General features: G+C 46.0%; 1 protein-coding gene across 1 annotated transcript in view; it reads left to right on the top strand.

Annotated features, from left to right (window-relative positions):
* LOC101595032 (calpain-13) overlaps positions 1-16493 on the top strand; it is an 88571-nt gene that overhangs the window by 40467 nt on the left and 31611 nt on the right. The window contains exons 7-9 of the mRNA XM_045150752.1: positions 832-906; positions 5380-5465; positions 10578-10652. Of these exons, the coding sequence (XP_045006687.1) occupies positions 832-906; positions 5380-5465; positions 10578-10652 (236 nt within the window). The remainder of the gene's footprint in view (positions 1-831; positions 907-5379; positions 5466-10577; positions 10653-16493) is intronic.

The raw sequence follows: 16493 nt of genomic DNA, 5'->3' as shown, positions 1-16493 counted from the left end.
GTTTTGGGGTGTGGACTTGGGAGTGTGACAGCCAGTTCCCCATGGCTAGAGTTAGAGTTGCTGCTGTTGTCCACCTGCTGTGGCAGAGGTAGTGTCCAGCCTCTGCTCATGCCATGTTTTCCCTGCCATCATGAAGGAAACTTTCCTCCCATCGGCTGCTTTTGGTCAGGTGTTTTGTCCCAGCAATGAGACAGTAACTACAATGGGGTATATGTGAGTGAAATCACACCTCCCTGATTCAAATGCCTCCCATAACCAAAAGTCTACTTTAATATTTTATTTATTTACTTGAGAGAGAGAGAGAGAGAGAGAGAGAGAGAGAGAATGGGTGAACTGGGGCACCCAGTCAATGCAGATGAGCTCCAGATGCATGTGCCACCTTGTGCATCTGGCTTCCGTGGGTCCTGGGGAATTAAACATGGGTGGTTTGGCTTTGCAGGCAAGTGCCTTAGCTGCTAAGCCATCTCTCCAGCCCCAAAGGTCTACTTGAAACGGTCATGCCTTGCCACAGGGGTGCTGTGGAGAGAGACTAACTCCATCTAGCACAGGTCTTTGCTGGTATGGTTTCTGCTGTGCCTTGCTCATGGCGAGTGGTCAACGGAGAAGCAACTCAGATACTCAGGACCCTGCGTGTTCTTTCAGTCAGTAGGGCATATCTCTCCGGGCAAGGGACACCAAAGGCTCACTCTCCTAGTAGCCTGCACCCCTGCCTCTCAAGAAAAGGATTCCATGCCCCCGCCCATGTCTCAGCCGCTATCTGAATGTTCTCTCCTGACTCTCCAAAGAGACCTTGGGTACTGAGGACTCATCTACTTTTTCTCTTGCCTGCAGCTGACAGATGAGTCTGAGGTGATGGAGAACGGGCTGGTGAGTCAGCACGCCTACACGGTGACCAGGGCTGAGCAGGTGAGGCTGGTCTGCTGGCCTGGAGTCTGTTCCCTGAGCTCTGCCCAGTGTTTAGATTCTTTAGAGTAGCCAAAATCGCGCACCTCCAGCTAGCCCAACACAGCTGCCATGAGTGTTTACAAACCTGACTCCCGCCCTACCTACCTTGGCTCCCTCCTCAAGGGTCTGTCCCTTGTATTCACCCAGAGGTTTAGGGGTGAGGAGACTCCTCCCCAGTCCTTGCTTTCTGTGAAGTGAGCTCAGGGCTGGGCATCTAGCAAATGAAGGACTAGCCCCAAAGGGGGATAGAATGAATCACTCAGTTGACTTGGGGGGAAATTGTTTGCTTCAGATTGGTTTTATTTGTGACCAAAAAAAAAAACGTGAAACTGAGAGGTTGGGGTGATGGCTCAGTTGCTGCATTGCTTGCCACACGAGCGTTAGGACATGAGTTTGGAGCTCCAACACCCACATGAAAGCTGGGTGGGGCAGCGCCTGTAATCCTGTTGCTGGGGAGGCAGAGACCCAAGGATCTCGGAGGCTCAATGGCTAGTCCAGCCAGATCATTGAGCTCTGGCTTCAGTGAGAGACCTTGTCTCCAAAAATTAGGTGAAGAGTAATTGTGGAAGACATCCACTCACACAGACAGATGTGCCACATACAAACGTGCATATATGCGCACGCGTGCACACACACACACACACACACACACACACGAAAATAAAAGTTAAACTGATGGAAGAAAGGTCATCTGAAATACCGGCACTTCACCAAGATAGCCATCCGCTTCTCTCTCAGGCAAGCAGATGGTCCCAGGCTGGAAGGTGTCTTTGCTCTCCTCACCTCTGAGCCCAACCCATGTGCTCCCCACCACCTTTGTCTCCCAGCTGTGGCAGAGCCAAAGCCAGAGCTCGTTCTTGCCTCTCCACAGGTGCCATGAACTAGAGGTGCTGCCCTGAATTCTCAATGAGGACCAGCAATGCCATCTTCACACTGGCTAACAGGGAGGCCTCCTCTGTCCCAGATGTGGCCAGGTCTCAAGCTAGCAGCCATGTTTTTGTCTCCTTAGCAGCTTTAGTCCCTTGGCCCTGCTGTCTGGATTGCTCACAGATCTGGGGAGAAAGTGAGCCGTGGTCAGTTTGCGGTGTCTGTAGCGGCCGTGGGTGAGGAAGTCGTGTGTGCAAAGCACGTCGCCTGGGGTGCAGGTGGACGAAGCCACAGGTGGCGTCGTGTGGTGCTGCCCTGCCCTGAGTTGCTGTCGCAGCACGGAATGTGCTCTCGGGGAGCTTCTTGGTGAAAACAGGTTTCTAAATACCTTTGGAAAAATATATCTGGCCATTTCCCCTTTCTGGAGATGCCCAGAGTGCATTAGCAGTTCGGAGGCACTGAGAAGCCCTACATTAGTACCACTTGCTTCTAATTTTCCATTAGCCAAGAAACTATTTCTCCAATGTGTTACGATCAGTGGCCAGTGGAACTAGTTACATCTTAGGAACCATTATTTGGGGGGAAAAAATACCTGGACTGTCTCTTGCCCAGCAGCACCTTTCCTGAGATTGCTAACTAAGGGCAATCTGAGCAGTGAAGCCAGTGATTCAGCCCATCCTTATCCCTAGCCAGGACCTTGATCTTGGCCTTGAATATGACCCCTGCATCCCTGGCCACATCCCATATGATCCTTTGTAGGGCACTGCCATAGAATGCACAGTCACACAGAGGATCAGGAGCTCGACTTTGCTAAAGACTCCCTCCCCCTCCAGAGAGAGGAGGCTATAACTCTGAGCCAGAAATGCTAAGATTAAACCAGCCTGTAAATGTGGTGTGCTTTTTAATCTGCTCATCCTCCCTCCAGGCAGGACAGACAGGAAGATAAATGAAATTGGCATTTTTTATTATGCACCTAGCTCCGCCAGCAACTCCCCTGGGCCAGGGGGTGAGTGTTTTGCTGCATGCCTCATTTAGCCATGGTCTTAGCCCCTCTGAATCCCAGCTACTTCTCCTCCCCATGCCTAGCCGAACCCCTAACCCACCACTGGGCAACCCGGGTGGCTCATTAAATTCTGTGGGCCACTGAGCAACAGTCTCCATGTCCCATAGGTTCTAGCAGGTACAACGCTGAGGGGTGAGGCGGAGAGGATGGGGGCCTGGCTTCATGCTGTGAGTCCTCCCAGGAGCCTGCAAGCTGGGGCGCCTTCCATTGTGGGCTGGCCAGACACGGGGCAGACCTGGACAGTAGAAAAAAAAATCCCAGCCAAGTTTCAGGCCCTGTGTGACCCTGGGGCTCCTGCAGTGAAGTACCCTGTTGGCGATCACATGGGCCCAAGTGAGGTCAGGCGAGGGTTATGTGGTTAAGGCCAAGGTCATGGTCGCATCTGAGCAGAGGACGTTACCCACGTCTAATTCCACAATCAGAAGCCTAAGGTTTGGGTAGCAGCAAAGATGAATCTCCCTCAGCCACCTACTTGGTGTCCTTGAGGAAGTTGATTGACCTCTCTGATGCTCTTTCTCCCTCTCCAAGACAAAGGAGTGTGTCAACAGCCACCCAGAGGTCTGAAAGCCTGAAGTAACATCAGCCGGCAAGCCCTTCTGCATGTCACCTCTGCAGCGCATTTCTCTTTGTCCAAAGACATGCCGTTCGGTTTTCTCCACCTCTATAACCCAGAGTCTTCGGACAGCTCACTCCTTCTCTCGCCCCTCTGTCTCCCCAGACACCATTAGCATGGATCAATATCCCAGCTACAACTCAATCACACTTTACTCTCCCTCTCCAGGCTGAGGGTTCCCAAAAGAGTGGGCTCGTGGGTTTGCTGTTGTTGAAACATTCCTAAGAGTCCTACCTTCTGGCTTATGAGCAAGAACGCAGGTGCCATCTCGAGTGTCAGGAGGAAGGATGAAGGAGGGAGGTTCAGGCTGTTGCAGGCGCATCTGAGCTGGGACAAGATGTAGACCGAGGAGGATGGGTCTTGGCAAGCTCGGCTCCCAGTCTGCCTGCCCTAGTCTCGCCCTCTCTGGCCTCCTCACAGTATTACAAAGACTGCACTGGGCCAGCATGGTGGTGCACGCCTTTAATCCCAGCACTTGGGAAGCAGAGGTAGGAGGATCGCTGTGAGTTCGAGGCCACCCTGAGACTACATAGTAAATTCCAGGTCAGCCTGAGCTATAGTGAGAACCTATCTCAAAGGGGGGGGGCGGGGGAAAAAAGACTGCACTGCCTGGGCAGAGGAGATGGCTGAGGGTTAAAGGCGCTGGCTTGCAAAGCCTGCTGGCCCGGCTGAAATCCCTAGCTTCAGAGACACACGCACAAGTGGCCCATTCATGTGGCCTTCATTTGCAAAAGCAAATGGTTTGTATGTTTGTATGTGCATGCACACACACACACACACACACACACACATAAATAAGTAGAGAGGTAAATGTTTTAAACCAGAGGGCTTGCTTTGTGCAAACATGAGGAGCTGAGTTTGGTCCCCAGCCACCACTCAGCGGGTAATAGGAAGATGGCCCCGCAGCTCAAAGCATTTGCTTGCAAAGCCTGTGAGCCCTAGTTCAATTCCCCAGAACCCACATAAAATCAGGAGCAAGAAAAACATAAAAATGTTACATGAGTGTGGAGTTTGTTTGCAGCAAAAGGCCCTCTCATCCTCATCCACACACACACACACACGCACACATGCACACACACACGCACATGCACATACACACATGCACACGCACACACACTTTTTTTAATTAAAGATTTCAGTGTAGTGCTAAGGAGATAGCTTAGTAGGTAAAGCGCTTGCCTTGTAAGCGTGGGACCTGAGTTTGATTCCCAGAACCCATGTAAAACTACTGGGCATGGTGGCGCACCCTGTAACCCAGTGCTGAGGAGGCGAGGTCAGGCAGACCCCCGGGGCTCACGGCCAGGCAGTCTCGCCTACGTGGTGAGTTCCAGGCCAGTGAGCCTCTGTCTCAAAGGCTGGTAGCAGCACCTGAGCACCAGCTGCCGCGGTTGGCCTCGGACTTCCCTGTGCATGTGCACAAGTACACTCACACTCGCTCACGCTCGAGTGCCCTCCAGTTCCTGCTGGGCTTCTGGATACAAGCTGGGCAACAGGATAGGTGCCCTGGGACAGGGCCTGGCGAGGCTAGGGGTCCCAGCCGCCCCCCCCCCCCCCCGCAGTCCAAGAAAGCAGGCATCTGCCAGGAACCCTGCGCTCACCCAGCGGCCGGGGCTAGCTGCCCAGGATGACGGAGCTGCCCCTGGCCCTGGCCTGCTCCAGGCTGAGCTAAACAAGGACGATTTTTCCTCTCTCTCATTCCAACTCCATGCAAGCAGCAAGGGAGACATTGATTTTTTTTCTTCCTTTCATTTTTCTCCCCCTGGCTGCAGCCAAATGAGGTCAGAAGTTAAATCAGTCCTGGGAGGTAAAAGGCAGCTGTGTTCACACTGCTGCTGTCGGCTGACATTTTTCCAGAGGTGCTGACCCTTCTCTTCCCTATTCTTCCTTACAGGTTCAGTACCGGAGGGGCTGGGCAGAACTCATTCGCCTGTGGAATCCCTGGGGCAGCGTAGAATGGAGAGGGCCCTGGAAAGACGGGTACGGCTTCTGGTAACTGGGATGGGTGGAGAACCAAGTCAGTGCCCGGCCCGCCCATTGTGCACCTCATTATGGGCCTGTCCAGTTTACCACTGCATAGAGCTGTGGGCTAACTTAGGTTCCCATGAGGTCATTCTCCAGACATCTATTAGACACCTTATGGGTACAAGCTACAAAATTTGTACTGGGCTGGGTGAATGCCATGATGTCTATATGTGTGACAAGACCCGGTATCTGTCCCCCAGGAGACTAAGGTCTAGAACTGTGAGCCCATTTGCCCAGGATTCTCAAAGAGGGTGAGAGACAGGGTCGGAGCCAAGCCTTAACTGGTGAGAGTGGAGGAGGGCAGAAGTCTCATTCCTGGAAGGGCTGCTGTGGATCCCAGTGCTGATGAGGTCGTGGGCTCCAGATGGACCAGGACTGATGAGGGAAACTGAGGCAATGATCTGGATAACCTTTCACTGAGTCTATTTGGATGCCCAGGCATACCCACAGATCTGGAATCAGTAGGACCACATGCCTGTGGCATAGCTTGCTCATGGTAGTCAACGGAGCATGTGGGTACCCAGTGCTCTGATAGGCACGTCCTGCTGAAGGCCCAGCTAGGTGCTCAGTGGTTTCCTGGGCTGCTGGACTCATAGTTCCCAGTAGCCATGGGGTCAACTATTGGTGCCCCACTCACTGCCTTTTAAAAAAGTAAATAACTCAAAAAAAAAAAGTAAATAACTCATTTCCACACGTGAGAGAACATTGGATATTTGTCCCTTTTCCTCCCCACTACCCCCTTTTTTCCTGCCCCATGACCTCACTGGCCAGCAGAGACAAAGCAGTCTGGGGCACTGGCAACAGGGAACGCGCTCCTTTTGGAGGTCAGTGGGCTCGGGTGCTGTCTTGCCCCTCTGAAGCTCGGCGCAGACCTGTGAAAAGTGTCACACACAGTAGCGGCAGCCTCCAGGCCAGCAGGGTGGGGAGCATGATCCAAAAGGAAATACAAGGCATTCAGACAGACGGAACAGGCCCCAGCAAGTAGTGAAAATCAATATGGTCAGCCTGGGGAGTCTGGAAGGCAGGGCCAGGCGGCCACTGCTCCTGCTTGACCATGGGGCAGCCCAGACCCCAGCTGTGTAAGGACTCTCTGGCTTCTCTGGGTGCCCAGAGGCTGTGTGTGCCTAGATCTGTGGGCCCTTGGCAAATGTAGGGTGACGGCACAATGGGGGTGGAGAACAAAGAAGAAAGAGGAGGAAGAAACAGCAAAATAAATGTGTAGAAAAACCTGGGCTAAACTGTCCTTTGTTTTCGTTCTTCTTTCTCTCTCGCTTTCTTTGTTCAGTACTTGGGTTTGAACCTAGGGTTCATGCATGCTTATCAAGCTCTCCACTACTGAGTTATATTGCCAGACCTCTTTTTTTTTTTTTAAACTATTTATTTTGAGACACGGTCATGCTAAGTTGCCCAGACTGACCTGGACTCATCCTGTAGCCTAGGCTGGCCTGGAACATGATCCTCCTGCCACAGGCTCTCCAGGAGCTGGGGTCACAAGCCTCTACCACCAGGCCTGGCTTATCCTTCCTTCATTCCAAGGACAGTCCCTGGTTCCTAGCTCTCTTTCTCAGCACTCGCCCAAAGCTACCAAACATAGACCAGAGGGTGATTATATGAGCCAGAATCCTTGACTTGCAGTTGGCTGTTAACAGTAGAACTGGAGGCAAGTGACAGATTCCCTGGGGTATAAGACAGGCAATGCACCCATAGAGGTTGGCGCCCCCCGCGTGGCTCCCGCGCCAAACATCAAGTCAGCAGCGAAGGCTACGCGGCACACCTGAGTTCAGGGACAGAGAGCGTGCCGCAGCTGCCGGGACAGTTTCACAGATGACAGTGACTGCGAGTTGCCCTTGGGGGAAGGAATATGATGCACTTCAGGACAGACATTGGGCGGGAGGAGAGGTCTAGGCTAAAATTCCTAGCTAAGGGCATCGGTGGTCCAGCAGCCGGTGTGAGGCAGAAGAAGTGAAGAGGGTAGGCTTGGAAATTTGGAATTACATCACCCAGGAGTGGACATGAATGAACAGGGGAGAGATTTGTGCAGACCAGTGCCCGCTCTGTAGGAGCATGTTGTCTGGCTGGAAGGAAGCGGCGGGGACTGTATCATCACTGTCTCCATGCAGGTGGTCAATTTCTTCCCTGCTTTTTAGGAATGGAGATGGATGGTGAGAGCTGGATGGTCTAATCTCAGCCATAATTGAAATTTCAGTCGCACACACTTAAAGGCAAACTTGCATGAATCAATAATGTATTGATTTACACTACATTTATTTTCCCTTACACACTGCAGAAAATGTAATTATCGCTTAATTATAAAATTGCCATTTTACCATAACACATCTGACGGCTTCAGCCTGCAGCCGGAAGCCTGGGTGGTGGTCTCCACCTTCGTGTCCCAGCACAGATATGGCCCAGACTCTCAGTGTGAGCTCCTCCATGGGAAAGACCTCATTACATTTTTATGCCTCTGGGGCCTGGAGCTCACATGCCTGGGCTGAGGGGGAAGCAGCTGCCCCCATCTGCCTGGAGGAGTGTCCTCCCCTTCCAGCACCCAGGACTTGCTTCTAGGGTACATCATCCCAATGGATTAGTTAACTAAGCAAGCAAGAAAGCAAACAAAAATCATTTCATGCTATGTGCCAAGGTGGGTGTGTGACATGTGTGATAATATAATGGAGATCAAGGTCATTGGCACTTGGAATCCGGGGGAGGAGGGGTGGGGAGCAAAGAAATAATAGGGCCGAGTGCTGAGAGGAATTGGTTCAGGGGCTTATGGGTATGCCAAGGAGGGCCCAGTTCTGAGTGTGGAGCAAGTGGTCTATAAGGGGCCAAGCCGGGTTCTCAGAGGAAATGACCTTTAGGAAGATGAGTGAAGGGTAGAAGGTTATAACACTAAGGCAGGGATGGAAGAATGTTTGAGATGAAGGGGCATCGTGGTGAAAACCAAGAGGTGCATGTATTGGCCAAAGAGTGTCTTTAAGGAAATGAAGTCATTTGTCATTGTGGAGGACAGATCTCGTGGGTGAGAGTGGGGCAGGGAACAACCCAGTTAAAGCTGGAGACCTGGGCAGAAAGCAAGGTTCTCTTTAAAGAGTTTGAACTGTACCTAGGAGTAAAAAGGAACCAAAGACATGTTAAGCAGGGAAATGACATGATCAAATTCATGCTTTGGGAAGACCATCTGGATGGCAGTGTGGAGGGTGGGTCAGCACATGGACAGGACTGGTTTCGGAAAGACCACCTGACTGTCCATGAGGGAAGTGAATGTAAGATGAACTAGGATGACAGAAAGAGACAAGAGACCAAGATGGATGTGAGCAGACCTTTCTGGAGGTGGGGTCAATAAATGACTATTTGGTGATTGTCGAGGTGGGGGCAATGGGACAGAAGGATCCCTCATGTTCTCACTTGGCAACAGGAGTAAATGGAGGTGAGTATGGTTTGGGGACAAGTGGTGATTTTTATTACTGTACATTAGATTCAAAATAATGGATTCTAGGGCTGGAGAGATGGCTTAGCGGTTAAGCGCTTGCCTGTGAAGCCTAAGGACCCCGGTTCAAGGCTCGGTTCCCCAGGTCCCACGTTAGCCAGATGCACAAGGGGGCGCACGCGCCTGGAGTTCATTTGCAGAGACTGGAAGCCCTGGCGCGCCCATTCTCTCTCTCTCCCTCTATCTGTCTTTCTCCCTGTGTCTGTCGCTCTCAAATAAATAATAAATAAATAAATAAATAAATAAATAAATAAATAAATAAATAAAATATGAACAAAAAATATTTTTAAAAAAATGGATTCTATTATGATATTTCCATGTGTCTAAAATGTATTTTTCTTTTTTTAATTTTGTTTTATCATTTTTATTTATTTATTTGAGAGAGAGAGAGAGAGAAATAGGCAGATAGAGAGAGCGAAAGAGAATGGGCACACCAGGGATTCCAGCCACTGCAAACGAACTCCAGACGCGTGTGCCCCCTTGTGCATCTGGCTAATGTAGGTCCTGGGGAATCAAGCCTCAAACCAGGGTCCTTAAGCTTCACAGGTGAGCACTTAACCGCTAAGCCATCTCTCCAGCTCTAAAATGTATTTTTCTTAATGTGAGAGAGGCAGAGAAAGAATTAACACACCAGGGCCTCCAGCCACTGTAATCAAACTCTAGATGTGTGCTCTGCCTTGTGTGTATATGAGACCTTGCATGCTTGCATCACCTGTGCATCTGGCTTATGTGGAATCTGGAGAGTTAACATGAGTCCTTAGGATTTTCAGGCAAGTGCATTAACCACTAAGCCATCTCTCCAGCCCATAAGATGGGTTTTGATCATATTCCCTCTTTACCTTCTCATGTCCCACCCATTGCTAAGTCCACAGAATCAGCCTAGGTGATCAATAAATGAATAGATAGAGAAAGTATGGAGAGGGCTAGAGAGATGGATTAGTAATTAAGGCACTTGCCTGCAAATCCTAGGGACCCATGTTCAACTCTCCACATCCCATGTAAGCCAGATGCACAAAGATGAAGCAAGTGCAAGGTCGCACATGCCCACTAGGTGGTGCAAGCATCTGGAGTTCAATTGCAGTGGCTGAGGCCCTGGCATGCCAATTCTGTCTCTCTCTCTCTCTCCCTCTAAAATTTAAAAAAAAAAAGAGAGAGTGTGTGTGCAGATACACATAATGGAGTTTTATCCAGCCATAGAGAAGAACAAATTTAGGTCATTTGTAGGAAAATGTATAGAACTAAAGATCATCATGTTAGATGCACTAAGACAGACTCAGAAAGACAGGTATCACATGTTTTCTTTCATGGGAAATGTGGGGGACAGGTGATGTGAGGTTTCTTGTGATGTGGGATGGACTGTAGATGCAGCCAGAGCTCAAAGAGAGGAACTGGCTGAGTGTAGGAGTCTGAATGCCATCAGTCATACAGTGAGTCAGGCCTGTCACTGGGTAGAATAGAACACTCTTGCTTGTCCCCCGAAAGTCACAGCTGCCTGTGCAGAGAGTCCCTGCTGGGCCACACATGGATGAGGTAAAATCTTCTGGGAGATCTCACCCTGTGGCCTTTCTCTCCACGTGCAGGTCCCAGGAGTGGCAAGAAACCCAGGACCCACGGAAAAGCCAACTGTATGAGAACAAGGAAGATGGCGAATTCTGGTATTTATTCTTTTTTTTTTTTTTTTTTTTTTTTTAATTTTTATTAACATTTTCCATGATTATAAAATATATCCCATGGTAATTCCCTCCCTCCCCACCCCCACACTTTCCCGTTTGAAATTCCATTCTCAATCATATTACCTCCCCATTACAATCATTGTAATTACATATATACAATATCAACCTATTAAGTATCCTCCTCCCTTCCTTTCTCCACCCTTTATGTCTCCTTTTCAACTTACTGGCCTCTGCTACTAAGTATTTTCATTCTCACACAGAAGCCCAGTCATCTGTAGCTAGGATCCCCATATGAGGGAGAACATGTGGCGCTTGGCTTTCTGGGCCTGGGTTACCTGACTTAGTATAATACTTTCCAGGTCCATCCATTTTTCTGCAAATTTCATAACTTCATTTTTCTTTACCGCTGAGTAGAACTCCATTGTATAAATGTACCACATCTTCATTATCCACTCATCTGTTGAGGGACATCTAGGCTGGTTCCATTTCCCAGCTATTATAAATTGAGCAGCAATAAACATGGTTGAGCATGTACTTCTAAGGAAATGAGATGAGTCCTTTGGATATATGCCTAGGAGTGCTATAGCTGGGTCATATGGTAGATCAATCTCTAGCTGCTTTAGGAACCTCCACACTGTTTTCCACAATGGCTGGACCAGATTGCATTCCCACCAGCAGTGCAGAAGGGTTCCTTTTTTTCCACATCCCCGCCAACATTTATGATCATTTGTTTTCATGATGGTGGCCAATCTGACAGGAGTGAGATGGAATCTCAATGTAGTTTTAATCTGCATTTCCCTGATGACTAGTGACGTAGAACATTTTTTTAGGTGCTTATATGCCATTCGTATTTCTTCCTTTGAGAACTCTCTATTTAGCTCCTTAGCCCATTTTTTGATTGGCCTGTTTGATTCCTTATTAGTTAACTTTTTGAGTTCTTTGTATATCCTAGATATTAATCCTTTATCAGATATATAGCTGGCGAAGATTTTTTCCCATTCTGTAGGTTGCCTCTTTGCTTTTTTCACTGTGTCCTTTGCGGTGCAAAATCTTTGTAATTTCATTAGGTCCCAGTGGTTAATCTGTGGTTTTATTGCCTGAGCAATTGGGGTTGTATTTAGAAAGTCTTTGCCAAGACCAATATGTTGGAGGGTTTCCCCTACTTTTTCCTCTAGCAGTTTCAAAGTTTCCGGTCTGATGTTAAGGTCTTTAATCCATTTGGACTTAATTCTTGTGCATGGCGAGAGAGAAGAATCTATTTTCATCCTTCTGCAGATATTTATCCAGTTTTCAAAACACCATTTGTTGAAGAGGCTGTCTCTTCTCCAATGAGTATTTTTGGCATTTTTATCGAATATCAGGTGGCTATAGCTACTTGGGCTTACATCTGGGTCCTCTATTCTGTTCCACTGATCTACATGTCTGTTTTTGTGCCAGTACCATGCTGTTTTTGTTACTATGGCTCTGTAGTATAGGTTAAAATCAGGTATGGTGATACCACCAGCCTCTTTTTTGTTGCTCAGTATTATTTTAGATATTCGAGGTTTTTTATGATTCCAAATGAATTTTTGGATTGTTTTTTCTATTTCCATGAAGAAAGCCTTTGGAATTTTGATAGGGATTGCATTAAATGTGTAGATTGCTTTAGGTAAGATTGCCATTTTCACGATATTGATTCTCCCAAGCCAGGAACAAGGGATGTTTCTCCACTTTCTAGTGTCTTCTGCAATTTCTCGCTTGAGTGTCTTAAAGTTCTCATTGTATAGATTCTTTACTTCCTTAGTTAGGTTTATTCCAAGGTATTTTATTTTTTTTGATGCAATTGTGAATGGGAGTGATTCTCTGATTTCATCCTCTGTGTGTTTGTTGTTAGCATATATGAAGGCTACTGATTTCTGTGTATTTATTTTGTATCCTGCTACATTGCTGTAGGTTTTGATTAGCTCTAACAGCTTGCTAGTAGAGTCTTTAGGGTCCTTTATGTATAGAATCATGTCATCTGCAAATAGTGATAACTTGATTTCTTCCTTTCCAATTTGTATCCCTTTTATGTGTGTCTCTTGCCTTATTGCTATGGCTAGGACTTCCAAAACTATATTAAATAGAAGTGGAGACAGTGGACACCCTTGTCTTGTTCCTGATTTTAGTGGAAAAGCTTCCAGTTTTTCCCCATTTAGTAATATGTTGGCTGTAGGCTTGTCATAAATAGCCTTTATTATATTGAGATATGTTCCTTCTATTCCCAGTCTCTGTAGGACTTTTATCATGAAGGGATGTTGGATTTTGTCAAATGCTTTCTCTGCATCTAATGAGATGATCATGTGATTTTTGTCCTTCAACCCATTTATGTAATGTATTATATTTATAGATTTGCGTATGTTGAACCATCCCTGCATCTCTGGGATAAAGCCTACTTGGTCAGGGTGAATGATCTTTTTGATATACTCTTGTATTCTGTTTGCCAATATTTTGTTGAGAATTTTTGCATCTATGTTCATGAGGGAGATTGGTCTGTAATTTTCTTTTTTTGTTCTATCTTTGCCTGGTTTTGGTATCAGGGTGATGCTGGCCTCATAGAAGGAGTTTGGTAGGATTCCTTCTTTTTCTATTTCCTGGAAAAGCTTAAGAAGCAATGGTGTTAGCTCTTCCTTAAAAGTCTGGTAAAATTCAGCAGTGAATCCATCCGGGCCTGGGCTTTTTTTAGTTGGGAGATTATTGATAACTGCTCGGATCTCCATGTTTGTTATAGGTCTATTTAAGTGATTAATCTCATTTTGATTTAATTTAGGTAGGTCATATAGATCAAGGAAATCATCCATTTCTTTCAGATTTTCATACTTTGTGGAGTATATGCTTTTATAGTATGTCCCTATAATTTTTTGAATTTCTCTGGAATCTGTTGTGATGTTACCTTGTTCATCTCTGATTTTATTAATTTGTGTCTCTTCTCTCTTTCTTTTGGTCAGATTTGCTAAGGGTTTATCAATCTTGTTTATCCTTTCAAAGAACCAACTCTTTGTTTCATTAATTCTTTGGATTGTTCTTTTTGTTTCTATTTCATTAATTTCTGCCCTAATCTTTATTATTTCTTCCCGTCTACTACTTTTTGGTTTGCCTTGTTCTTCTTTTTCCAAGGCTTTAAGGCGAAGCATTAGGTCGTTTACTTGCGACCTTTCTAATTTCTTAATATAGGCACTTAAGGCTATAAATTTACCTCTTAGAACTGCCTTCATTGTGTCCCAGAGATTTTGGTATGTTGTGTTCTCATTATCATTTGACTCTATAAATTTTTTGATTTCCTTTTTGATTTCTTCATTGACCCACTCATCATTTAGTAGTGTATTGTTTAGCTTCCATGATTTTGTGTATGCTCTATAGCCTTTCTTGCTACTGATTTGTAATTTAATTCCATTGTGGTCAGATAGAATGCAAGGAATTATTTCAATTTTCCTGAATTTGTTAAGATTTGCTTTGTGTCCTAATGTATGGTCTATTTTAGAGAATGTTCCATGTGCTGCTGAAAAGAATGTATATTCTGCAGCCTTTGGATGAAATGTCCTGTATATATCTGTTAGGTCCATATCTTCTATGACCTCATTTAGTCCAGATGCCTCTCTGTTTATTCTTTCCCTGGATGACCTGTCAATTGATGAGAGTGGGGTGTTAAAGTCACCCACCACCACCGTGTTTGGTGTTATCTGTGACCTTAGTTCTAATAGTGTTTGTTTGACGAATTTGGGAGCCCCCATGTTAGGTGCATATATGTTTAGGATTGTAATGTCCTCCTGTTGGAGTGTGCCCTTAATCAATATAAAGTGACCTTCCTTATCTTTTTTGACTAACTTCGGACTAAAGTCCACCCTGTCTGATATTAGGATAGCAACCCCTGCTTGTTTTCTAGGCCCATTTGCTTGAAACACCGTCTTCCAACCTTTCACCCTAAAATAATGTCTATCCTTTGTAGAAAGGTGAGTTTCTTGAAGACAACAAATTGTAGGATCCTGCTTTTTAACCCAGTCTGCAAATCTATGTCTTTTCGTTGGGGCATTGAGACCGTTGATATTAAGAGATATTATTGAAAGGTGTGTATTTATGTTTGCCATTTGTGTGTGTGTGTGTGTGTTACTTGTTCTACCTGTGCTCTCTTCTGTTAACTGGTATTTGAGTATGGCTGGTTTTTTCTAGGTTCCTTATATGTGTGCTTTTCCTTTTGTTCAGCATGGAGGATTCTATCAAGTATTTTCTGTAGAGCTGGTTTTGTCTTCAGATATTCCTTTAACCTGCTTTTGTCATGGAATGTCTTTATTTCTCCATCTATTTGGATGGATAACTTTGCAGGATAAAGTAACCTTGGTTGACAGTTGTTATCTTTCAGAACTTGGAATATATCACTCCAGGCCCTTCTGGCTTTAAAAGTTTGTGTTGAATAATCTGCTGTAATCCTGATGGGCTTGCTTTTGTAGGTAACTTGATTTTTCTCTCTAACTGCTTTCAATATTTTTTCTTTGGTTTGTGTGTTTGGAAGTTTGAGTATAATGTGGCGAGGAGAGTTTCTTTCTGGGTTTTGTCTGGCTGGGGTTCTAAAGGCTTCCTGTATCTGTATTGGCACCTCTTTCCCAATTTGGGGAAAATTTTCCTCTATGATTTTGTTGAAGATGCCTACTATGCCTCTGGAGTGGAATTCTTCTCCTTCTACTATGCCCTGAATTCTTATATTGGATCTTTTCATAGTGTCCCGAATATCTTGAAATTCCCACTCATACTTTTCTATAAGTTTGTCTTTCTCTTTGTTGGACTGCATTAGGTCTGCCACCTGATCTTCTAGCTTAGATATTCTGTCCTCTCCCTCATCCATCCTACTGGTGAGATTTTCTACAGAGTTTTTTATTTCATTAACTGTGTTCTTCATTGCTAATAATTCTGACTGGTTTTTCTTTATTATTTCTATTTCTCTATTTATGTCTTGTATTGCCTTCTTTATTTCATTAAATTGGTGTCCTGCCTCTTCTTTGATTCCTTTGATTTCCTCTTTGATTTCCTCTTTGATTTCTTCTTTGGTTGTATTCATGTGTTCTTTGACCTCTTTGAACATATTTATAATTATTCTTTTGAACTCTTTCTCAGGCATTTCCTCTAACTCTTTCTCACTGGAGGACATTTCTGATGCATTAATACTTTTAGGTGGATTTATATCGTCTTGCTTTTTAGTGTTTCTTGTGTTATAATGTATATATTTTTGCATCTTGGATTAAGTTAATGCTTGGATTTTCTAGCTAGCTGTGTATTCTTAGCTGTATCAATTGATTTGGTGTAAAATATTTTCAGGGTAGGACCTTAAGGTATTAGGTGTGGCTCTTAAGACTCTCAGAGTATCTACAAAGATGTTCTTAGGGGTTGAGTTTCCCTGCTATAGGAGTATTCAAGCAGGCTGAGTGGAATAATATACTGGTAGATTCTAAAATTTAGCTAAACACTGTACCCATTCCATCAACAACAGCCCCGAGTATGTATGCAAGAGTAGTTATTATAATGACCAGATCCTCTATCAACAAAGAGGTTTAGATTTCTGGTCTGTTGAGGTATCCAAGTCAGCTTGTGACCAGGTGAGACCCTTCCCTGGTGCAATCCCAGTTACCTTGGGTGATTGTGGTCTCAGTCAAGTTGCTGCCTGGGTCGTCGGGCTGCTGTTCTGGTTTCTGGAGCTGGGCACTGGCTTTTCCTACGGGGCAAACTGGGCCGCCTCTGCAGCTGTTGTAGGTGCCTCCGCCGGAGCCCCCACCACTGCTGAAGCTGCCGTTGTCGTGTCCACCGCTGCTGCTCACC

The sequence above is a fragment of the Jaculus jaculus genome, chromosome 5 (assembly GCF_020740685.1).
Source record: "Jaculus jaculus isolate mJacJac1 chromosome 5, mJacJac1.mat.Y.cur, whole genome shotgun sequence".
Classification (NCBI taxonomy): domain Eukaryota; kingdom Metazoa; phylum Chordata; class Mammalia; order Rodentia; family Dipodidae; genus Jaculus; species Jaculus jaculus.
The sequence above is the reverse complement of the archived record's forward strand: the minus strand, read 5'-3'. Positions and strand labels throughout refer to the sequence as shown.